The sequence below is a fragment of the Pelodiscus sinensis genome, chromosome 2, assembly GCF_052426305.1.
Source record: "Pelodiscus sinensis isolate ZL-2025 chromosome 2, ASM5242630v1, whole genome shotgun sequence".
NCBI classification, from domain to species: Eukaryota; Metazoa; Chordata; order Testudines; family Trionychidae; genus Pelodiscus; species Pelodiscus sinensis.
Genome location: NC_143053.1, coordinates 112,716,865 through 112,738,018, shown reverse-complemented (window position 1 = coordinate 112,738,018; position 21,154 = coordinate 112,716,865). Strand labels below are relative to the sequence as shown.

General features: G+C 43.8%; 1 protein-coding gene across 1 annotated transcript; it reads left to right on the top strand.

Moving 5' to 3' along the window:
- The first annotated feature begins 1,830 nt into the window (after nucleotides 1-1,830).
- Nucleotides 1,831-20,503, top strand: SMIM13 (small integral membrane protein 13). Its single transcript, XM_006138775.4, has 2 exons — nucleotides 1,831-2,005; nucleotides 16,737-20,503. The coding sequence occupies exons 1-2, from the start codon at nucleotides 1,930-1,932 to the stop codon at nucleotides 16,928-16,930; spliced, it is 270 nt and encodes an 89-aa protein (XP_006138837.2). The 5' UTR covers nucleotides 1,831-1,929; the 3' UTR covers nucleotides 16,931-20,503.
- Nucleotides 20,504-21,154: the final 651 nt, after the last annotated feature.

The following is a 21,154-nucleotide window of genomic DNA, read 5'->3' as shown; positions in this document are numbered from 1 at the left end:
GCCCTGTTCTATGACTGGAGAAAATGAGGCAAAGATGACTTGCCCAAGGTCATACATCATGTCAGAGGCAGAGCCAGGTCTCCCAGCTCCTAGGATAGTGAAAGCTTCACTTGCTGGAACACATCACCTCCTCCTATACCCTTGTTTATAACTACAGGTTTTTCTTGTAAAGTTTCTGTGGAGGGAAAGAGATGCCTGATATTTCACTGTGGTAACGGAGGAAAGAGCCAAAAACCCTGATCCCGTGGAATTTGAATTCACCCGCAACCTGCTGGCACAGAAATAAGTGCTGTCACAGCTGAACCAAACTAACTTTGCTGTCACATTATAGATAAGATACAGGAGGGAGAGACAAGTGGAAGAACATCAGAGATCAGATAACCTCTGTCCTTGACTAACCTTAGTATAAATTACTGAAGAAGCAAAACAATAATGCTGCAATTGAAGGAAGCAACACCCCCTGTGTTCCCCGTGGGCACTAGCAATGGCTTTCTTGCCTATTTGGGAAGTGCTTCTTGGCTGTATTTAAACACCTCAGCTGTCCCTATGGGAGAGTGAAAGTCGCTTGTGTTCTGCAAAAACATTCCCTCCCCCTGTCATCCCTCACGGCACTCCACATTCCCATTCAATGGCTAAACAATGGCTAAAGTGTGTTTAGTGCCATCCCCACCCCCTATTTTTTCCTCCTTTCTTCAGTGAATAAAACTTTCCAACCATCAGCCACAGTGCCGCATAGGGGAAATGTGTGTGAGTTGGGGATGTGCACAAACTGCAATGTGTGTGTGAGGGGTGTGTATATGTGAGTGAGAAGTGTGTGCAGATTGGCATGTGTGAATGGGACTGTGTAGCATGCAGTATGAGTTTGTATGTGGGGTATGTGAAGTGCAATGTGTGTATGTAACAGGTGGGAGTGGTCTGCCATGTGTATGTCGGGGTGGGAGTGCATTGCAGAGTGAGGATGCAGCAGTTGGAGGTGGAGTGTGGGTTCACTGCAGTATGAAGGTGAAGCAGTGGGCGGGGGAGCAGGGTGTATTGCAATGTGAGGGTGCAGCAGAGGGCAGGGCAGTGGGGATTCATTGCAGTGTGAGGGTACAGCAGAGCACGGGGCAGTGGGGTGCATTGCAGTGTGAGGATGCAGCAGAGCACAGGGCAGTGGGGTGCATTGCAGTGTGAGGGTGCAGCAGTGGGAGGAGGAGTGGTGTTCATTGCAGTGTGAGGGTGCAACAGTGGGAGGAGGAGTGGGGGTGCAGCAGTGGGGGGTGCAGAAGTGGGGGTGCATTGCAGTGTGAAGGTGCAGGAGTGGGGGGAGGAGGAGTGGGGGGTGCATTGCAGTGTGAAGGTGCAGCAATGGGGGGAGGAGGTGTGGGGGTGCATTGCAGTGTGAGGGTGCAGCAGTGGGGTTCATTGCCGTGCGAGGGTGCGGCATGGGCGGGGCTGTGGGGGGGGGAGGGGCGCTCTCTTCGCACCAGCAGCCCGCCAGTGGCAGGCCAGGGAACCGCATCGGCGGGGCACGACGGGAAGTGTAGTTCCCAGCAGCAGCACCACCCAGGGGCCTGGTTACTCCAACACCCAGCATGCCTTGCGCTGCCGGCTTGCGTCACGCTGATGCGTTTCTGCGCGGCGCCCTGCGGCGGTGCGGGGCGCTGCTCGCGCCGGGCTTGTCGGGGAGCAAAGCCCCCGCCCCCAGGCGGATTCCGTCATTGTGCGCGTGGCCCCTCCCCCCGGCGGGTCTGAGGCGGCCGGGCACGTTCCCTTCGCTCCCCCCCTCCCCCCGGGAGCCCTGCGCGGGGCTCGTCCCCCCCCCCCCCCCCGCGTCAGCCGGGTCCCCGGGCGCCGCTCCGCCCCCCCCATGCTCCGTGGTGATGCCGCTGCCGCCGCGCCCCCCCTGCGGATAACAGCGCCCCGCGCCCCCCTCGCCAGGCGGCCGCCATGTGGCAGAGCATCGGGCTGACGCTGCTGGTGATCGTGGCCACGCTGGCCTGTGCGCTCCTCTTCATGCTCTGCGGTGAGTCCCGCCCCGCCGCCTGCCTCTGGCGCCCCCCGCGCTTGTCGTCAGACCCGCACAAGGGGGAGTCCCAGGGCACGTTAGGAGGCTGCCAGATTTATTGGGGGGTGTCAAAGCCACTTCCCGGGGTGCGTGCGGTTGACACCCTTTTGGGAACCGAGCCGAACAGCTCGGCGCTGCAGCCCGGGCGCTCTCGGAAGCAAGAGACGTGCCCGGGAATGGCCAAACTAACTTCCCACTGCCAAGTGTGCTTTTCGGTTTGTCACACAACTCATGGGACGTTAATTTGAGCTGAAAGGGAGGATTTAGAGCCCCGTAAAGATAGACACTTCAGGACACTATAGGTGTCTGTTGTAGTTAAACAATGCAAAAAATGTTAGTTGCTCTGTAAACTGCAATCTGGTCAACTTCCTTATTTTCTTTACCCGGTGGGGGTAAGCATTGATTGGAATGCCAGCCGTATGTAAAAAGTGTGTAACAGGAGTGATGTTGAAAGACTAGAAATTGTTCTTTCGTGGACCTTCTCCCACTCTCTCTCTCTACATATGTAACAGGTAGCAGGAACTTAACTGAAGAGCCTCATTACAGTCTTTGCTTAAATGCCTTTTGACCTTCTTTAATATGAAAATAAATTGATGTAGTTCATAAAAAAATGTTTAAAAGACACGGGCTTCCTAGTCTCAAGTAAAATTTTGACATAATTTAATGGATATTTTCCTAATTTGGAAACAAGTTATACACAGAGGCTACGTCTAGACTGGCATGATTTTCTGCAAATGCTTTTAATGGAAAAGTTTTCCGTTAAAAGCATTTGCGGAAAAGAGAGTCTAGATTGGCACGGACGCTTTTCCGCAAAAGCACTTGTTGCGGAAAAACGTCCATGCCAATCCAGACGCGCTTTTCTGCAAAAAAGCCCCGATCGCCATTTTCATGATCAGGGCTTTTTTGCGGAAAACAATCTGAGCTGTCTACACTGGCCCTCTTGCGCAAAAGCTTTGCGCAAAAGGACTTTTGCCCGAACGGGAGCAGCATAGTATTTCCGCAAGAAGCACTGATTTCAGACAGTAGGAAGTCAGTGTTCTTGCGGAAATTCAAGCGGCCAGTGTAGTGGAAAAACTTGCTAGTCTAGACGCAGCCAGAATGTGTAGTGGTTAATGACTCTGTGGTGGTTTATCAATTAAGGATGTAAAAGAGAGAACCTGTTAACCAAGCCAGGTGGTGGGTCCACTGCTTAGCCACCCCCACTATTTGCAGCCCTGACCTTGTCTACACTGTCAGCCCTGGCTGCCCTGTGATGGCAAACAGTTAACCAGCTGCTAAATTATATAATTTTAATTGTTTAATGCATTAACTATTTTGAAAAATATTTACGTCCCTGTTATCTATATTGAAAATATACCAAGAGCAGGAAGCTGTTGCTTTCATTGTCTTAAGAGTTAGGCATTATCTTTATTCTGTTTCTCACTATATATGCAATCAGTGCGGGTGGTACTGGCCATTTACATTCAGTAACTCCTCATTTCACATTGCAGTAATGTTCCTGGAAAATGCTAATTTAAGTGAAATAATATTAAGCGAATCCAATTTCCTCATAAAATGTAATATAAATGGGGGAAAGGTTTAGGTTCCAGGGAAATTTTTCCTAGAGACGAATGACTATATAAATACATTGTATACATTTTAAATAATTTTAAGCAACAATTTAATACTGTACTCACCAGTGATGATTGTGAAGCTCGGTTGAAGTCTGTGCAACTTAGGCTATGTCTGTGCAACTTAGGCTATGTCTACACTACAGGTTTTTTTTTTTTTTAAAAAGTGGCCTTTTATTTTTCAGAAAAACTTCACTTGAATCTAGATTGCCGCCGCATTCTTTAGAAATTACATCGAAAGAATGCGGCAGTTTTTTCGAAAGGGTAAACCTTATTTTACGAGGAAGAACGCCATTTTTCGAAAGCTCTTTCGAAAAAAGGCGTTCTTGAACGCAAACAGGGCTTTTTTGAAAGAGAGTATCCAGATTGCCTGGGTGCTGTCTTTCGAAAAAGCGAATCACGATCTCTTAGACGATCTCTTTCGAAAGAAGCTTTTTCAAAAGATTATTTTGAAAAAGCTTCCTTCAAAAGAAGCATGTAATCTACACGTACCCGAAGATGCAAATGTTCTTTAATAGCTCAGCAACCTAATAACAAAGCAGTGTTAACTGGGATGACTTAAAACAACGAGGAGTCCTGTGACACCTTAGAGACTAACAAATGTATTAGGTCATGAGCCTTTGTGGATAAAATCCACTTGATCAGATGAGTTGGAGAAGAAATTATAGAATTGGAGTTATATATAAACAGCAAATGAAGTTACTTGTCAATTGTAAGACCAGTGTTAATGAAGCTGTGACTAAATTTGTTAGTCTCTAAGGTGCCACAGCACCGCTCAGTTTTGTATGGTTACAGCTACAAACTAACATGGCTACCCCTCTGAGAATTTTTAGAGAGGAATTACTAATTTTTTTTTAATTACTCTTACTAACAAATGTTATGCCCTGACGGAAAACTAAATCATTGTTTATTCTTAGTCTAGAACTTGACAGTACAGGCAGTCCCCGAGTTACGCGGATCTGACTTATGTCGGATCCGCAGTTACGAACGGGGATTTTTCTCGCCCCGGAGGACTGGAGCGGCGGGACGCCTGGTCCCGCCGCCCGCCTCCTCTGTGGCGAGAAAAGCTGCTCCCCGTCTCTCTGGTCTGCTGGGGGATCAGCTGGAAGCGGCCGCGGGTCCGGCCCCGGGTCCTCCACCGCTTTGCTTCGTGTCTCCCTAGTCTGCTGGGGGGAGACGCAGCTAGTGCCCCCCCTCCCCAGCAGACCAGGGAGACGTGGAGCAAAGCCCGGGGCCTGTGGTAGAGCAGGTGGGGCGCTGCCGGTTGGTCCTGCAGCACCGCTCCTTGGCGCTACTGGACCAACCCGGCAGCACCCCAGCTGCTCTGCCCCAGGAGTCCTGATTCAGCCGCTGCTGATCAGTTTCAGCAGTGGCTGAATCAGGACGCCTGGGGCAGAGCAGCTGGGGTGCTGCTGGGTTGGTCCAGTAGCGCCGAGGAGCAGCCGCGCTACTGGACCAACCCAGCAGCACCCGAGCTGCTCTGCCCCAGGCATCCCCAAGTTAGCCGCTGCTGAAACTGACCAGCGGCTGACTACAGGAAGCCCGATGCAGAGTTGCTCTGCCCCGGGCTTCCTGGAATCAGCTGCTGATCAGTTTCAGCAGCAGCTGACTTGGGGACGCCTGGGGTTCTTAAGTTGAATCTGTATGTAAATCAGAACTGGTGTCCAGATTCAGCCGCTGTTGAAACTGATCAGTTTCAGCAGCGGCTGAATCTGGATGCCAGTTCCGACTTACATACAGATTCAACTTAAGAACAAACCTACAGTCCCTATCTTGTACGTAACCCAGGGACTGCCTGTATTAGAAACCACACAATACACTTACCAGTGTTGAAATTATAGTATAGTAAGCTTTAGAGCCCTGTCTTGCCAAGACTTTGTATGTGAGTTAGAGTACTTGTGTTTTGAATGTTGGCAGGATTAGGTCCTGGATTTTCTAATAATACAAGTAGAAGAATGTAAGCTGTGGTTTTTTTGGGGGTGAAACGTGATTTTCATAGATTCATAGACTTTAAGGTCAGAAGGAACCATTTTGATCATCTAGTCTGACCCCCTGCACAATGCAGGCCACAGGATCTCACCCACCCACTGCTAGAATAATCCTCTCACCTATATCTCAGATATTGAAGTCCTTGAAACGATGGTTCAAAGACCCCAAGATGCAGAGAATCCCCCCGCTAGTGACCCGTGCCCCATGCTACGGAGGAAGGCGAAAAACCTCCAGGGCCTCTGCCAATCTACCCTGGAGGAAAATTCCTTCCCGACCCCAAATATGGCGGTCAGCTGAACCCTGAGCATGTGGGCAAGACTCACCAGCCAGACACCCAGAAAAAAGTTCTCTATAGCAACTCCTATCTTCCCACCATTGGCCTATTTACCACTGATAGTGAAAGGTCAATTAATTACCAGGATCATGTTACCTCATCAAACCATCCCCTTCATAAACCCATCTAGCTTTATCTTGAAGCTATGTTTATCTGTGTTTGACACAGTATTTTATTTAAAAATGAAGCCTGGCCAACAAACCTCCCATCTGCCCACAGCATCATAACATTCCTGCACTTCCCCTTCCCCCAGACCTTAGATCTGAACCTATCATACACTGAAACCCCCTGCCCTGAGCCCCTCACATACCCCAACCCAAATTTCTGCACCCTCATACCCACAAGCCTGTGGCTTGCTTAGTACCTCAACCGTACATCTGACCCCAACACTGCCTGGCCTGGAGCCCCCTCCCCGAGCCAGCGTCCCCTTCTCCACCTCCTCCTGCATCCAGATTTCCTCCCAGAGCTTGCACCTCTCACCCCTTCTCACACCCAAATCCCTCATTCCCACCCCAGAGCCTACACATCCTGCCTCAACCCAGTGAGGGTACAGCTAGACTGCAGGAGTTCTTCAGGATTCCGGAGATATCCCAGAAAAACTCTTCTGCATCCAGGGATGTTTGTTCTTCTGCTTTTTTTAGTGGAAGAGCAAATGTGCTCTTTTGGTCACCCTTATATTCCTCTTTCCACGAGGAATAATGGGGCTTCCAAAAGAAGGGATTTTTCTGACATTTGGTCCAGTCTAGACAGGCCAAATGTTGGAAAAACCTCTTCCTACAGAAGAATTGGGGAAAAAAGCATCAGTATAAGGGTTGGGGATAGCAGGTGGTGGAGAGGAGGAGAATAGAGAGGAAGGGGTGGGGCTGAGAGGAAGGGGCGGGGCGGTAGATTTTGGCTTGTTCTGTCATTTAGAAAGTGATCTTGGGTATAAAAAGGTTGGAGACCACTGGTGTAGTCAATAGAATTTCTATCAACTACATGATTAGTCATTGAGGGAGGAAGCCTCCAGGGGCTACCCTCTGCTGTCGCTCTGCAATTTAAATGTAGTAGAAGCCGTGCTGCCTACCACCCAGCTCTTATTGCATTTAAGCTGCAGCTGCAGCGAGGGTAGGTCCTGGACCCGGCGTGAGCCAGAACTGAGCCAGGCTTGCTTAGTTCGGGCTTGTGCTGGGTCCAGCATCCCCTGTCTGCGGGGAGGGCCCAGCGAGGAGTAGGGACCCCCCGCCTCCCATGGACAGATGTGGCTGCCAGAACAGCCTGGGTTTGCGGCCAGCCTTGGCTGCCATGGAAGAGGCTGCTGCTGGGAGTAGCCTTTGTTGGAGGCCAGCTCCACCGCCACAAAGAGACTGCTCTGGCAGCAGCCCCTGTCAGTGGAGTGTCCCATGTGCCCACTGGATCCCCCATGGCCAGGGGCTGCTGTTAGAGCAGCCTGTTTGCAGCCAGGGGCTGCTTCATGGCAGCAGCCCCTGTCCACAAGAGATCCCAGCAGTGTTGGAGGGAAGTGGCTTTTAAGCTGGCTCCTGTTTCCTTCCCTCTTGCTACGTCTGATACAGAGGCAACAAGGGGGGAATGCCACTAGTCCACTACTTAACTCATCAACTGCTCGACTACTCGCTTATATCCCTAGTCTGAAGAGCAATGTGGATCAACTGGTCAGTAACTAAATATTTCACAGAGAGGTAGCCATGTTAGTCTGTATCTGCAAAAACAGTGAGGAGTCAGGTAGCACCTTAAAGACTAACAGATTTATTGGGCATAAGCTTTTGTGGGTAAAAAACACTTTGTTAGATACTTGCATCTGACAGAGTGGTTTTTACCCATGAAGGGTTATGCCCAAATAAATCTGTAAATCTTTAAGGTGCCATAGGATTCCTCACTATTTTTAAATAATTCACTTTGCAATTTATCGTTCCTTAAGACGCTCTCTCTCTCGCTCTCTGCTTTTTTTAGTATGTGTGATTTAACAAGTTAATTCTCAAACTGTTTGCTATGTTGGATATTGCTTAAAAAAAAGTTTAGTTTAGCTAATTCTTATGTTTAGTTACCTAGATTTAGAATCTAATTAAACAATCACCTAAGTATATGGTACAGAAAGCTGCAGTAAGAGAAATCTAGAGTTGCTAGTTGCCACTAAATGTCATTTTCTTATTTTGAATTTCACGACAAGATTTACCCAGCGTTGCTCTGTTCCTTAACTCAATTAATTTATATATTTTTTTAAAATAAAATGAAAATGTACATGCTTGATTGATATTACTTTGGGGTGGGGCTAGGGATGAGGTGTCCAATTGATCACATTGTTTATTTTCCCAGGGATAGAGACTACCCTAGATCTCTAACTCTTCTATAGATGCTGCAGCTCCAGCATGCACAACTCCCCCACTGTGCCCGTCTGCCCCCTGTGCTTCCCAGCCAGAGAGAGGAATGCAGCAAACTGCACATTCCCCTTGCTACCTGATGAAGGGGAACAGCAAGCAATGTTCCTTGTACGAATGGGGGGGATAATATTTAGAGTACTATTATCTATAGTAGATAATACTTGCCCTTTGTTTTTGAACATCATGGGTACAAACTATAATGGTGATGCCATAAAGTCTATTCCCTATTTTACTTCAGCATAATTCAGCTTTCTCAAGGGAATCCCATCCTATTCTTGGTTTCGCAAAAAACAGCCACTGGGCTCAATGAGGTTTACTCTGCATCCTTCGCTGGAAAAAAAACAAGCAAAAGAATAATTGAATAATAGAGTGAGAAGAACTAGGAAGAATGACTATTCAGAATTGCTTTTGAATTTTGTTTCAGGATCCCATTTAAGGGTAAGACTGTTAAATTGTCTGTCTGCAAAAATTTAGTCATCCATTGTACTTAGCAGCAGTGTTGCAACTAAACATATTTCAGACAACAAAGTATCAAGAGCAAGCAAGCCCCTGCTGCCTCCAGCCTGTCTTCCAGTAAAACTACCTCTATGGATGGGTTTGTAGTAAGGACCAGCAAATATCAACAAGACCCCATAGGTGAAAAGATTGCTTGGTTCATATATGCCACAAATTCTCCTGTTCAATATATGGAAAATAAACACCTTCGTTGACATGGTTGAATCCAGGCTACATTCCACCCAGTAGAGCAGACATTGGTGGAAGGTAGCTCAATACACTGTATTAGAAGGATCAAACACTAACTCCATCTCATTTTATTGAGACTGTCCTTAATCCCAGATATAAAGGTAGATGCCTAATTTCTGAAGATGCTGTTGCCGCTGCCGTGGCATGGGCATCTTAAAACCATTCCTTAGGTCAGCCATAGTAAATTTCAAGAAACAAAGTCACTCCCCTGAATTGGTGTAAATCATTAGTCAGGAACCTTTAAACAAAGCTCCTAGTGTTGCTAAGCTAGCTTTTCATAGCAGTAATTTCTGCAGACAGAGGGAATATATTTATTAATTGATGGTATTCACTCAAAACTAAAAAATCAACAGGGAATTGAAAAGCAGGAAAACTCATATTTGTTTTTCAATCTATGAATCAAAATGATAATAGGAGTGGGGAAGATGAGAGCTAATTGTAGAAGTTTAAGGACACTACATACAGGCTATGTCTACACTGGCAGCTTCTTGCGCAAGAACAACTGTTCTTGCGCAAAAACTTGCTGGGTGTCTACACTGCACGCGCATTCTTGCGCCAGTAAATTTATAGTCTGGCGTCAGAAAACAGGGCTTCTTCTGGAAGAGTTTTTTCTCTCCCCACGAGGAATAAGCCCTCTTGCACAAGAGAGCTGTGTAGACAAGCAACATGAATTTCTTGTGCAAGAAACCCCTATGGCTAAAATGGCCATCAGAGGTTTCTTGCGCAAGAGAGCATCCACACTGCCATAGATGCTCTTTTGCAAAAGCACATCTCTTGCGCAAAAGCATGTGCCAATGTAGTCGCTCTCTTGTAGAAGACTTTTTGCGCAAGAACTCTGCCGCAAAACAGTTCCTGCGCAAGAAGCTGCCTGTGTAGATGTAGCCCCTGTGTTCTGAGAATTTGTCTGAATTAATTAAAATTTGAAAATAAAAAAAAGAGTTTAAAGACATGCCATCAGCAGGCAACTTGGGAGACTGCTGTAATTGCAAATGTGAAACATTTATGTAACATTCAAGATTGTTTTTGTGTTTGTATGTGATTTAGTTCTTACCATTCCTATGTACTGCCTTTGCATTTTCATCTTAACGTAGATCATGAGTGTTATGCAACTATTTCCTAACTTGTTTTTTATTAATTTATCTAAAAAAATTACAAAGTATACCCTCTTAGATGCTGTATTAAATTGTAAAATAATGTTTTAGTGATTGGATTTGCACCATTGCTTAAATATGTGAAGAAGTATTGGGGGAAACTTCATTTAAATCAAGGATTTTTTTTTCTTAGTGATTTAAATCAATCCACCCTGCCAAGAGCTATGGGCCTCATAGTTGTGTGCTATCACACAACTATGAGTGCTACATCAGACACCTTAAACCATGGGTAGGGAACCTAAGGCTCAGGGGCCACATGCGGTCCCCAGCTTGCTTGGATCTGGCCCCTGGGGCTCAAGGCTCTCCCCCCGGCCTCCGCACACACACATACAGGAGATTGCGCTAGCACTCCAGCCCCCGTTTCCCCCAGCCCAACTGATTTTTCTGTGGGTCAGTGGCCCCCAACCCAAAAAAGGTTCCCCATAGGTGTTTTTGGTCATGCAGAGCTGAATAAACACTATGGTACATATATAATATCACACAATCTTGTGCGAATGGGGAATCTCAACAATATTGTAGCACAGTCCAGGAAGCGAAGTTAGGATAATGTGTTGGGCAGGCTGAATTCCAATATTACTAACTTGGGCATTTGTTGTCTATTTGATTTATTTTTTCACAATAAACTCATATTGCACTTCATTGTGACTGCAAAGAGGTGTACTTTGAATTGTGCTGAAAACTTGTAGTGAACTTTTGATTAGCAGGATGTGGTTTGACTTGCATCTCGACTAACCAACCCCCCACCCCCTGCAAGAAAAGCCCAGACTTAACAAACATTAAGATAGGAGACTTGTGTACTATTTCTGAAGGCTAAATTCAGTAATAGGAGCACTCTTAAGGCACAAGCTGTTCTTCAATGCTACATTCATTTTTCATAATTCTGTCTTCTAATTGATTTTGCAGCCTTTCAAAGTCCTAAAACTGTGGTGTCCAACCAGTTCTGAAGCAGTAGCTACTATAGTGGCAACTGCTAGAGCAAACTGGCCCAACAGCCACATTGTTCAAGCCAATTAGTCACACTCAACCCAGCCAGTTAGCCACATGTGGCTAGTATGTTGGACACCACAGTCCTAAGGCCATGTCTATACAGTACTACCATTTACCGTATTTTCCGGCGTATAAGGCTACTGGGCGTATAAGACGACCCCCTAATTTTTTAGTTAAAAGATAGGGTTTCGTCTTATATCCCAGCGCCCCTCCGCCTCCCCGGCTTTGCTCCCGGTGTCCCTGGTCTGCTGGAGACGGTCCCCAGCAGACCAGGGACACCGGGAGCAAAGCCTCTGAGGACGCCCCGGCAGCGGGACAGCCCCGGCGCACCTGGACTGCCCCGCCCCGCTGCCGGAGCCCCTCCCTGGCTTTGCAAAGCCTCGGGGGAAGCCGGCAGCGGGGCATCCTTCTGACAGCAGAACTCCTTCCTGTCAACATAGAAAGTGCAGCTGCATGGGTACCTATACTGCTGTAAGTTCTCCATTGTAAACATAGCCCCTAAGAAATGCTTTGTACGGTCTAATTAAATAAATAAATAAATAAATAAGTGTGTGTGTGTGTGTGTGTGTGTGTGTGTGTGTGTGTGTATTTTTTTAAAGAAATCAAATTCAAGTGACTGATTTAGTGACAAGTATGAGGACACAGAATTCGAGAATCATAGCTGCGTCACAAGTCTTTAATTGTTTGCAGTATCTTGAGTATCCTTCATCTGTTAAATATGTTTGTTGAAAATAGAAAACTACCAGGAATATACATATTTCTGGGATTTAATATAGAAATATACATCTAGTTTTCTATTTTCATGTGACGCACTATTTTTTCTCTCTATTCTGTAAGTAGAAACTAGCATGCCTTTGCATTGTTTGTTTTTCATAATAACTCAGCAATGAAGGAAATAGGATTTAACTATTCTGTAGAGCTAATTGTTGTATGCATGAACTTAGAACACCAAAAATAATCTTTTTAAAAATCTACCTTTCCATAGACACAGAGAGAACAATCATCTTTCACAATCACTGATTCACTAGCTGTCACTGTATTGTTGTCATCTTCCTTGATGACTCTTGCATTATTGTCCACATTTAAAGAACATCTATTATCATTCTCTGATGACACCTAAAATAAGTGGGACTGGATCTGCTACTTCTGGGAAAGAAGATTCTTAAGGGAAATTAAAATTCATATAGGCTAGCGACTTAAATTTGGGATTGACAGACTTTTCCCAGTTTCTGACATGAGTTAAAATATTAGTGATTAACTCTAAGTAGGATAAACTAACTTTTCCAGACTAACAAATAATACTTTTGTATACCATAATTTTTCAATTAATTTTATTAACTTTAATCCTTGTAACATTCTTGTGAAGAAGATAGGTAAGTAGTATTTCCACTTACAAATAGGGAAACAGATGATTGCTGAAGACAACTGTTGTTACTCCCTTGGGCTATCCTACTGATTATGCTTGCAAATACAGCATTCAGTTTATAAATGGATCAATTACATTTTACTTGTGGATTTGTGTTAAAGAAAATTGTAGGGTATGGTTGGATATGTTTAAGTTTATATTGGGTAGTAAAGCTTTTCTTCTAAAATAGGCAGCCTTCAAGAATATTTAATGTTTAAATAATACGCAAATAATGTTTGTAAAAATTGTGCTTTAGTAATGCAGTACTCTATTTTGGTTTTTAAAATGAATTTCCAAGATGCATAATTATCTCGGTTTTTAAGGCTTCCATATGCATATCAGGTTTTCATTTTTTTGGCACCCACTGAACCAATTTTAGCAGTAGCGGGAAGGTGTAAATATGTCCCAAGAATGTATCTTAAGATGTCTGCTGGCCTGAAAAATGGAAAGAGTTATTTGTGAAACAATCACATGGAATTTCCATGTTTTAAAACATTTTAATGACATTTTAGCATGACAGAAATTTCTGGAGAAATAGAAAGAATTGCAGATTCTAGCCCTTACTCCATGAGTCATTTTATGGGTGGTCTTGCTGAGTAAAGTCCTGGTTAGTGTGGGTAAGAGGGACAGAAACTCTTGACATCTGGATGATGTGAATCCCTTTGTGCATGTTATTTTGAAATAACAAGGTGAGCGTCCACACTACCAAGCTTGTTATTTCGAAATAATGGGCTTGTTATTTTGAAATAATAATTCCTGCTTATGAAGAGGAATAAGCCTATTTCAGAAGTTATTTAGAAATAACTAGTGTAGACATGGCCTTTCTCATCTGATGATCCAAGAAATAAAATTAAATATCTTAATTCTTTAATTCTTTGTTTATTTATCATCCAATACAGACTTTGAATGACTAATCATCATTATTATGAAGGTAGTATTTAATTGTCCCACTCACCAAGGGCCCATTGTGCTAGAGACTATGAATATGCATAACAAAGATAAGTCACTTCTTCAGAGAGCTTACAGTATTGTTTGAGACAACAGGTGGATACAGCAAGTACAGCGCACAAGGAAACAATGAGACCATGCTAGACAAGAGCAGTGATCACAATTCAACAACATCTCTAAATAATGGTTAAGTTTTTATGTAGGCATCATGGCAGAAGAGAGTTTTTGTGTACGCTACCAACTTTTGCCACAGAAAACTGCCTTTTAGTAACAAAACAGTGGGAGCGTATGTGTACAATATGACTCTTGTCAGGAAAAACGTCCAGTTTGGCGACTAAAATCTTCCACGCTAACAAGAGACTTTTTTTCTTTTCACTTCCCTTTATTGTTGACAAAGAGCCAGTGTAAACACTGCTGTTTAATTTATCATCATGATTGGCTTCCACCAATATCCCACAATGCCTGCCCTGGTCACTCGGCTCAGTGTTTTGAAATCTGCTGCCCTGCAGCATACACTCCTCCCCTTTCAAAGCTCTGGGAACTGACAGCTAAGTTTGCTGCTCTGTTTGGGGAACTAAGAGCAAATCATTGGACTGTTCCTGTCTGCCTGCTGCTGTTATCCTAGTGCAGGGCAAAACTGCTACACGGAGAGTGGCACAAAGGCAGTGCTGCTTTGACATTCCTCCAAATGGAGAGCTTATAGCACTACTCCTGATGCCGCTCTCAGTAGCTGAAGAGGTTGAGCAACAATCAGCTCTGTTTTTCCAGAACACTGCATTGTGGGATATATACCCACAGTGCATTGCTCATACTGTCAATGGTGTCCCTGTCAACAGAGGAAGCAAGTGTGAACGCACTCTGGCAATCTTTGTTTTGTTGACTTTTGGGTGTCAACTTAAGTTTTTGGACAACAAAACATAGTAGTGTAAGCATAGCCTGAATGAAGGATTTGGGAGACAATAAGATGTCTTTTTGGATGTTTAGCAGAGAGCCTTCCATGCTTGAGGAGAGGCATGGATGACAACATAAAGGTATTGGTTTGGAAAATGTAACAATTGAATGCTGGAAACATTGGCAGTGCCTGAATTGAAAGAGGTCATTTTGATATTCTATTCAAGATGAGGGTAGATTGAGGGTAGGCTGTGCAGGACATTAAAAAGAAGACTTAATACTCTAGTTTGCTGTTCTGATTAAGTTGCCTATTAAATTAAATCTGATTAGATTGCCTTCTTGCCCCATCCCTGAATATGGGGGTGGGAATGGGAGGGAGGAGCTGTCCAATACTAAATACGAATAAAAAACTTGAATCAAATCTCTTCCAGTTGATATGTCAATTCAGAATATTTTGAGGGATGGAAGAATGCGAACCTTGTCACTCTGATTCTGGACTAGAGCCGTGCTTTATAATAAATGCTAATTTAAGATTTTTCCAACCCTGTTACATAGCTAGAAGTGTAGTAAAACTGCGAAAGTACGACAGCATTCAGCAATAATTTGTGCAGAAACATAGGTTTTGAAGTTTGAGTGAGCAAGTTTAGGTTAGAAATGCTGGGCTTATCTTTACCATGAAGAAGTATCACAGTCAGTGGAGAAATAAGAAGGAATCTCATTTTAACACTTGAAGGTTGGTATCCATAATTGTGCAAAGTTCATTGCCCCAATTCCTCTGCTGACATTAGGGTTGTCAACGTGTAGTCCACTACATGATTAACTGATAAGCCTTGGCTTATCATTTAATCTCGTTAACTACATTCACTCTCCTCGCCCGCTTGCTGCCTCTAATACAGCAGGAGTGGGAGCTGGTGCCAGTGAGGATCTGGCTTTAAGCAGACTCCCTACAAGCACCAGATGTCTCTTCTCCTCTCTCCCCCCCCCCCCCCTTCACCTGTGCTGCTGCCTCTGATAGAGAGGCAGCAGTAGGGAGAGCGAGGGGAGCCGTGGGAAGCTGGCTTTTGACTCTGCGCGTGCAGGCTCTATGTGCCTGCCTGCCCCCTTTGCTGCCTCCTACAGAGTCAGCAAGGGGAGGCAGGCAGGAGCTGGTGTTGTGGGGAGCCAGCTTAAAAGGCAGCCGTGCAGGGGAGGCTGCTGCAAAGCAGGCTGTGTCCTCAGCTGCCCAGGCTGGTCGCAGACAGAGGTTGGTCTGTGGCAGCAACCCTTGTCTGCTGGGGGAGGGGGGTCCAAGCTCCCCACAGACAGAGGCTGCTCCACCTCTCACGGAGCAGCTTTTGTCCATGATGAGCCTGGGCCCACTGCAGGCAAAGGCTGGTCCAGCATCAGTCCCGGTACGCTCTGGGGTCTGAATTCCCAAAGGACAGAGGCTGCTCCAGCCTGCCCCCCTCATCCTCCACGCTGCTGCTTCTCTATCAGGAGCAGCCTCTGTCCATGAGGAGCTCGGATCCCCTACAGATAGGGGCTGCTGCTGGACCAGCCTTTGTCTGCAGCCAGCTCAGGCCACTGCGAACAGAGGCTGCTTTGCTGCAGGCTCTCCTTCTCTTCCACCCCCCCCCCCTGGCAGCTGCCTCTGACCGAGGGGGGAACTTGGACCCCCCCCCCCCACCTCCTCGGACCAGGCCTGCTGCCACCCTGCACTGCTGTCTCTGAGTCAGAGGCAGCAGCACACGGTGGCAGGCAGATGGTCTGCATGGGGAGCTGGTTTTTAAACTGGCTCCCCTTATGGACCAGCTCCTGCCTGCCACTGCCTGATACAGATAACTGATACAGAGGCAGCAGCGTGGGACGGCAGGAGCTCCCCATGGGAGTGGGGGAGCTGGAGCTGCACAGGCTGCCAGCTCTGACCTGGGGACTACTGAATAGTTATGTAACTGATAAGATTTCATGTGGTTACATGACTGTCCAGTTACACTATATCTTACATCCCTTACCAGAAATACTAACATTCATAGGGAGCTCAAGTCCTGATCTGGAATTTGAACTTGGCCTTTTTTGGTCTAGAGGCCAGAATTCTGTCAGTTGAATCAGACTGAGAACTATAGATCATTTAAAAATATTTAGAAAGGGGTCATTCTTTTCTGAGTGCTGTCAAGAAGTTGATTATGTGCTTTTTGTAGCTTAGGTTTTTGCATGGTAGAGAAATGAGGTTGTATGACATAACTGAGTAATTCTCTATTTTTTGTCTCCCATAGGTTGGTATGTGGTGTGGCAACTGTTTTTGTCTAAGTTCAAGTTCCTGAGAGAGTTGATAGGAGACACAGGGTCCCAGCAGGGGGATAATGAGCCTTCAGAGTCTGAAGCTGAACAGGAGACTCCACCCACTCCACAGAGAGGTAGACCTAAATCAGCTCGGCAAAGAAGGGCACCAGCAGAAGAAGCAACTTAAAAAGAGCCCTCTGGGAATTCGTTAGTCAACTATGGACAGATCAAACACTTCTGCTACACTGTGTGATTGGGCAGTTTGGTTTTACTAAAGTAATGGACTGCAAAAAAACAAATATCTGTGAACCTTTACTTTTGGATTTCAGATATACACTACTTTAGTAGCGGTTCAGGAAGGGCTTTAATGGTAAGACTAGGAAAAAAAAGGTAGCTGGAGAATCTCACAGCCTGAAAAAAGCTGAGCTGCTGTATTGTCCATCCCTGCAAATGGATACTGTTTCCTGGTCCATAGGCCTAGCCTTTCCATTAGTCTGAACATTGTAAACATTTCAGATTTGAAATGGTTGCTCACTTATTTTTCAATTACAGCACTGCAACTAGCTATAGTAACATTTTATTTCTGTATTTCATTCGGTTATATATATTATTCAACTTGTCAATGCATGTAAACTTAAAGATGTTCAAAGGATATCCTGTTTGCACGGTATTCTGAAATGAAGTTAGCAATCTTTTCTATACATGAGAGAATCAGTACTAGATACACATGATGTGGAGGTTGTTACTATCTCCTTAAAGAAAAAATGAATCAGGTGACCATACCCGGCTTCTTGATTTTTGACACAAGAAGAGTTACAGCTAAAGCTGTTCTACTAGACTACTGTGTCTTGTCATCTGCACTTCTGACTCCATTTTTACAGGAGATGGGGAAGTGCATGGGTTAAGTATATTGTCTGTCAGTATCCTAAAGTGGCAAGCACAGTCCTAACTTACTGTAAAATATAAACATATTTTTACATCAGGTATTTGGTACCAGATTTTTTTTCTGATGCCATTTATTATGAAGAAATTGTGACCAATTTGGTGGACACCACTTTAATGGTGTTGTAGCAATGTGTTTAAGTACCTCATATTTGGTGATGGTGGTTACTGGTTTTATCAGCAATTTAGCAGAATCTCCCAATTCTTCAGTATCTGAATTGTACTCCAGATAAACAGCCTCTTAACCCCCCCCCCTTTTTTGGCATTGTACTTCAAGCAAAATTAAAACCTACCTAACAGCAATCTAACAACTTTGTAAATTAGTGTTTGATGTGTGTCAAACAAGGAAGAGTAGAAGGTGCTGCCTCTGAAAGGCGGTGTTGCAGGATGAAGCTACAAAAAGAACAGTGTATGTGTTTCAGAAAAGCTCTTCTGACTCGCTTTGATAAACTTTGGCTGAACCTTGTTGATTTGTTTGGTTTCCCCTGCATTCAGCTGCTGTTTTACAGGAATAGGTCTTAAAATTACAAATTATGAATCCTAGATCTGAGGACAAACTTGCTTGAAACTCTAGGGACAATAGCAATGCTTAACTATTTGATAGAATAGACTTTTATGTGTAGGAGAAGAGCACATTTTTACTGACTTCTATGTTCTAATTTATCTTTGGCTATTGTTCGAAAGCTCATGTGTTAGGATTTGAAGATGACAGTATACCCTGATATATACCACAAACAGCTGGTATTCTTCCTGATGTCAGTATTAAAATATTTCATTGATGTCCTGACTCTTTTCTAGAAGTTCTATATTCTTTGTCCTTGTTTACCAGCATGTATGTATAAGCATGCTTTTCGTGCAGGACTACACTTTCAAGTGTGGTTACACATGGTTTTCACACATCCTCTAACCACATGTAAAACATGTTAATAGTTTTTCCTATTCCATACTTCCTACTGGTGACAATGGGAAAAGGAAATGATTATTGATTTAAGTAATGAAATCCCCATTGTATTCAAACTGATGGACAACATTCAGTTTCCTTTTCCTGCTTGTTTCAAGTGTTTGCCTTTAAGACATATTCAAGAGTATAGTCCATATGATGTACAATATATCTTCAATCTAGCAATTCTAACCAGATATGGTAGCACTTTTCTTAATCTTTTCATTAAGAGCATCCATTATGTGCTCTCTCACTACAGTAATTTTAGTCTGCAAAAGGACTGTAATCTTGATATGAAGCATTCATGCTATATGTACATTTCAGTTATAACTGTGAAATGTAAGTACACATAGGAAATACACATTAGGCAAAAAGCTGACATTTCTAATCTCTCCTTCTGGAAGAGGTAATGGAACCCTACAGGCAGTCTCTAATTTCTAAATACAGCAATACAGTTACCCTGCAAGGTAGCACTCAGGGTAGACGAGACACAAGGACTTTTGAGCGGATTGATGAGGGAAAATCCAAGTAAGTTTGAATGCTGACACTTTTATCTGGAAGTATGCAATAAAATGGAAATTAAGACTAATGAATATAGAACTGTGGGTAGCAAGTTTGTCCTGACTTTTCGACCAACCTTTTTTTTTTTTCCTCTTCAAGTGTCCATTTCTCCCCACATGGGGTTCACCTAGTCTGTCTTTTTGTGAAAAATAGCCAACACTATTGTATTAATGCTTATGTGACCTAGCTGCCAGTAACACTAAATCCACCTATAACATAACATTCATGCTCCTAGTAGCAGCATGACAGCAAGGTTTATATTAAAGATAGTATGAGTTGTGTAGCTTTTGATAATGAAGATGTCAGTGTAACGTATGATTAGGAGAAAACGAAAAGGGTTTTCTGCATATGTTCCATGTGGAAACTTCTGTGTATTGGAGTTTTACACACCTATAAAGCAAGAGTGTATTTATGTGAAAGTGTACGTTTGACTTGGTCCAACATACTAAGTTTTACCAGTCCAATAGAACTCATGTTCTTGCCTTCAAAATATTTTGTTGGACATATTTTAAGCAATGCACATCTAAAGTAGCTGAGCACTTAGTTTCATTAAATAACACAAGCCTAAAAACCTTTTTGTAAGGCAAAATTATAAATTATTTAATCTTTGTTTTAATTAGATTTATTTTTAAATATGAATGCCTTTTGCAGCCATTTTATGGAATATACTTGGCTTGGGTCAATTAATTTAAAAAAATGTTCATATCACAATTGTGGCAATGGTTAAATGAGCAGCAATTATTTGTTTTTACATGAAACATTTTTTATTTGAAAAGGTACTGTCAGAAATTGTAGAACAAGCACATAATAGAGTCCGGTTGAAAAGAGTAGCTAAATAATGGCTACAATAAATCCAGGGGAAAACTTGAGAACAGTTGCATTCCTGTAGGATTTTTCTTATGAATAATGCATGATTCAGACTTGTCAGGAAGCCATTATGGTTTTTGCCATGGTTATTTAACACCTGCCCACAAGGCTAATTCTATGCAGTTCATTCACTTTGAACACTGCTGCTGCAGCTATTTGCAGTAAATGTGATATACTGTGCTGCAATCAGTGAACAACTTGCTGCTTAATGTTAGATTTATACTGACCTAGACTTGTGTATGTTTCAACTCTAGTTTGTTTGGAAATAACCAGAATAAAGAATGTGTTTAATGTAGTCATTTCCTCCTTCAGTGTTAAATGTTAAGATACTGTACCTAATGCTTCTGTGGTTTGTCTGTATTCATCATGTTAACTGTTCTTTTAAACTGACTGCACAGATAACTTAACAAAAATGAAATAAATAGCCTTGATATGAGTGCTTGAACTGTTTTGATATGAGTTAATATTTTTGGAGCAGTGTTGGTATCTTGTTTTGCACAGTATGATGATTCTTTACCTGCGGCATAGTTTGAGTATACTGTACAGAAAAGCATATAATCACATCCAGTGATCAGATTTCAACTGTTATAATGGATGCAGATAGTTAGCATCTATAAAAATAGCCAACTGCTTAATTTTAAAAAGTCTATCTTTTAAAACAATATTTCCTCAAATTAGAAATCAACCCCTTTTCCTGTAGCACATTTTCCCCTTCACGTTGTTGTTACCCTTCCATGTGGTTCTAGAGATGTGTTTTTAAGTTTGAAAGTGGAAGCATATTTGTGGGTGGGGTGAGGGGATGGGATGAGGAAATACACTTTGGGAGGGAGTGTAGTCTTGTGGCTAGAACGCACAAGTTGGAGGAGTCTTAAGTTGTCTCTGTTCTTTGATCTATGGTGGGGGTATCGACTCAAAGCCCATGGGCCATCTGTGACCCAAGCAGTTCCACAATCTGACCTTTGTACGGCTGCTGGCATGTGAATTCCTGAGGGGGATGTCCATACCAATGTTCCCTCTACATTTTTCTATCCATGTGAGGAATAAGTTTTTTGTTAATGTTCACCAAGGCATGTGCAGATTTTTACCACCAGTAGAAACACA